The sequence below is a fragment of the Culicoides brevitarsis genome, chromosome 2 (genome assembly GCF_036172545.1).
Source record: "Culicoides brevitarsis isolate CSIRO-B50_1 chromosome 2, AGI_CSIRO_Cbre_v1, whole genome shotgun sequence".
NCBI classification, from domain to species: Eukaryota; Metazoa; Arthropoda; class Insecta; order Diptera; family Ceratopogonidae; genus Culicoides; species Culicoides brevitarsis.
The window spans coordinates 10545982-10548938 of record NC_087086.1 but is presented as its reverse complement, the minus strand read 5'-3'; the positions used below and the strand labels follow the sequence as shown (position 1 = coordinate 10548938).

At 32.6% G+C, this 2957-nt stretch overlaps 1 protein-coding gene across 1 annotated transcript; it reads right to left on the bottom strand.

Moving 5' to 3' along the window:
- Positions 1–545: 545 nt before the first annotated feature.
- On the bottom strand, positions 546–2383 carry LOC134831127 (vacuolar fusion protein MON1 homolog). Its single transcript, XM_063844783.1, has 2 exons — positions 822–2383; positions 546–758 (listed from the first exon to the last, which is right to left on the bottom strand). Exons 1-2 carry the CDS (start codon positions 2283–2285, stop codon positions 618–620), a joined length of 1605 nt encoding a protein of 534 aa, XP_063700853.1. The 5' UTR covers positions 2286–2383; the 3' UTR covers positions 546–617.
- Positions 2384–2957: the final 574 nt, after the last annotated feature.

The following is a 2957-nucleotide window of genomic DNA, read 5'->3' as shown; positions in this document are numbered from 1 at the left end:
AATTGACTTAAAAACTTAAAATAAAAAAGTAGTAAAAAATATTAAATATTTTTTTTTTTTTTTGAAAAAATAAAATAAAATTAATAAAATTTAATTAAATTAAAAAATTTTTAAATTTTTAATTTAATTAAAATTTTATAATTTAAATAATAAATTAATATTTATTTATTTAATAATTCAATTAATTTTTTTTAACCAAAAAAATTACTTTATAAAATGACATTTTTTTTATCTCGTCGATTGAAAGCACTTGAAAAGAAAAAATAAAAAAAAATCGATGAAATTATTCCTAAAAATTGAAAAATGTTAAAAATAATTTTGAAAAAATGAACTTGTTAAGAAATTTTTTATTTTAACCTTTGTTTTTAACTTTCCTTGAAAAAAAAAATAAAAAATTGTAGAATTTTAATTTTTTGTAAATTAAAAAACATTTTAAAAAATTTAAAAAATTAAGAAACTTTAAAAAAATTATCACAAAATGTTTTAAAACACAAAAAAGGACAAATTTCGAGTCAAAATGAAACAAAAAAAAAATTTTTTTTCGTAAATTTGTTAATTAGTTAAATTTATTTAGTATTGTTCTATCTAATCTTTGATGTTATAACGTGCAAAAACTGCTAAAAACTCGGCGCATTCAAAATAAATAAGTAGTCCTCTTCCTTTTTGATCCACTTGAGCAATTTATTGACTAGATTTATTACGGTAATTTTGTCAATAAGAGGTTCAAATACTGCAAAAAGCTCGTATCCTTGCGTTACCTTCAAGAAAAAAAAATCAAAAATTACTTCAAGATTAAAAAAAAAAATGTTCAAAAAACTCACCCAAACAAGCAAAAGTTCCGTCTCCCGCGCCTCATAAATCAACTTCAACGGTCTCGACTGACTGTGAATCCTGTCGTGCAACTGAAAATACGTCGCTTCAAGTCGCTCAAATGCCTCCGGAGTATTATACGGTACTGTAATTTCTGAGCACAAAAGTTGCGCCGACGACTTGCATCGATACAAAAAATGCCGCATTTCGGGCAATCCAATGGACCGCAAATTAATTCCTTTGTGATTGATGGATTCGTTGATGGCTTCCAAGCAATTCGAACGTCGCAGCTTTTCCGTAATTTTTCGTTTTGCCTCGGAGAGTTCGGAAAAAACGGCATGATCGCGTTCCACGGACATCAGCAGGAGACACGCCTCACAATCTTCCGCCAAATACGAGACATGGGCATGCATGAAGCCGTTCGGATCGAATTTCGGGAGGCAAATCGGGGTCCAACTTTCGGAGTATTTGAAATTTTCCGTGGAATCGATCAGGTTGAAAATAATTCGCAGATCTGCCGGATGGATGACGTATTTTTTCATGCGGACCAACGCGATGAGTTTGCTTTTGGCGATGAGAATGGCGAAAACGAGATTTTTAATTTTGGAGCAGTTATTTTGGATTGCACTCACAATATTGTCACGCACATTTGCCTGCATCGGCAGAATTCGTATCGAATGTGTCAGAAAAATAAACGGATTATTCGAAATTCCCTTCGTTCGGACGTCAGTCAACAACAAATGATGAATTAGTCGCTCGCTGCCCGACAAAAGACGTCGCAAATCGAAGTTTTTCCGGTTTTCGTAGACTTTGGTGAGCGTACTGAGCGTCAGTGTCGACACAATTTGATTAAAAACGTCGTGCAGCAACATCTGCAACTGAGGCACACTTTTTTTCGTCTTCGACACTGCCACTAAAATTATCGGACTTTTATTGAGGAACACGAATGTCGAGTCTCCCGCATGAATTGCCCTCAAATTGTCCTCGTCTTCGCTCTGCACGACCGAAACAATCGCCTGCATCACGCCAAACAGCGTCGCGAGCTTGTCTTCGTTCCCGTGCAGCGTATAAATCGGCTTTCCCGCTGCCGATAAGATGAAAACGTGCAACTTTTGACTCAAAAAGTCCGGATCGTGCATAAAATCATCGGAATCGGCGATATTTATTGCTCCATCCTCGTCGACGGCACTACAAAAGGAACTCGATTTTGTCATAATTGAGCCCGTGTCGGAATGTGTGTCGCCTGCATCGGCAGTACTTGGTCCAGCAAGTGTCTCGGGTTCTTCCAAACTTTCTTGTCGTATTTGCAGAATTTTTCCCGTTTTGGGCGTTTTGTCGCCGCCGATGTGAGCATTTAAAAGTTCTTCCGTGAGTTCCTCGAATTCGTTCGTGTGGACCAAAGGCACGACAACAGAGGTTCCCGGCACAATTGTTTCGTCGTCATCTGGCGTGGTAACGTCTCGTTTGTCGTCCATCACAGAGAAAAATTAAAGGAAGAATTTTTTTCGGATTAAATTAAATTAAGGCAAGAGATCTTTTTATCTCTTTACACGAATTTTCTGCCCTTCGGTTGTTGTTGTTGTTCTGTTGTTATTCGGAGTTCGAGAACGGAATTTCGAAGCGAGTTAAGTTTGGGATTTTGAAATATTTTTTGTCGAATTTCGGTTAATTTCGACAACTTTACATTAGGCATATTTTAACATGAAAATTTAAAAAATATGTATTTTTTTTTAATTTTTAATGATAAATTATATTTCTAAATTAAATATAAATAAAAATTAATTATTTATAAATATACCTAAGGCCGCTCCAAATTTATTTCGAACTTTCGAAAATTCAAAAAAAAAAAAAATTTACTTTTTCATACAAAATGACAAATATTCAATGAATTTTTGACCGATGATCAATATTATCGTTGTTTTTAATGTATCTTCATTGATAATTTCTTATTCAAATTGATTTCAGAGCAATTCAACTAAAAAATTGAAAAATAATTTTTCACAAATAAAAATTTGAAAAAAATTTTTAAAACATCAGCTCACTGATTTTTGAAAAAATATTTTAGGAAATTTTTATATCAATTTTTCGCTAAAAAAAATTAATTTTTTTTTTTAAAATTTTTGATTTTTAACTTTTTTTTTAAATTA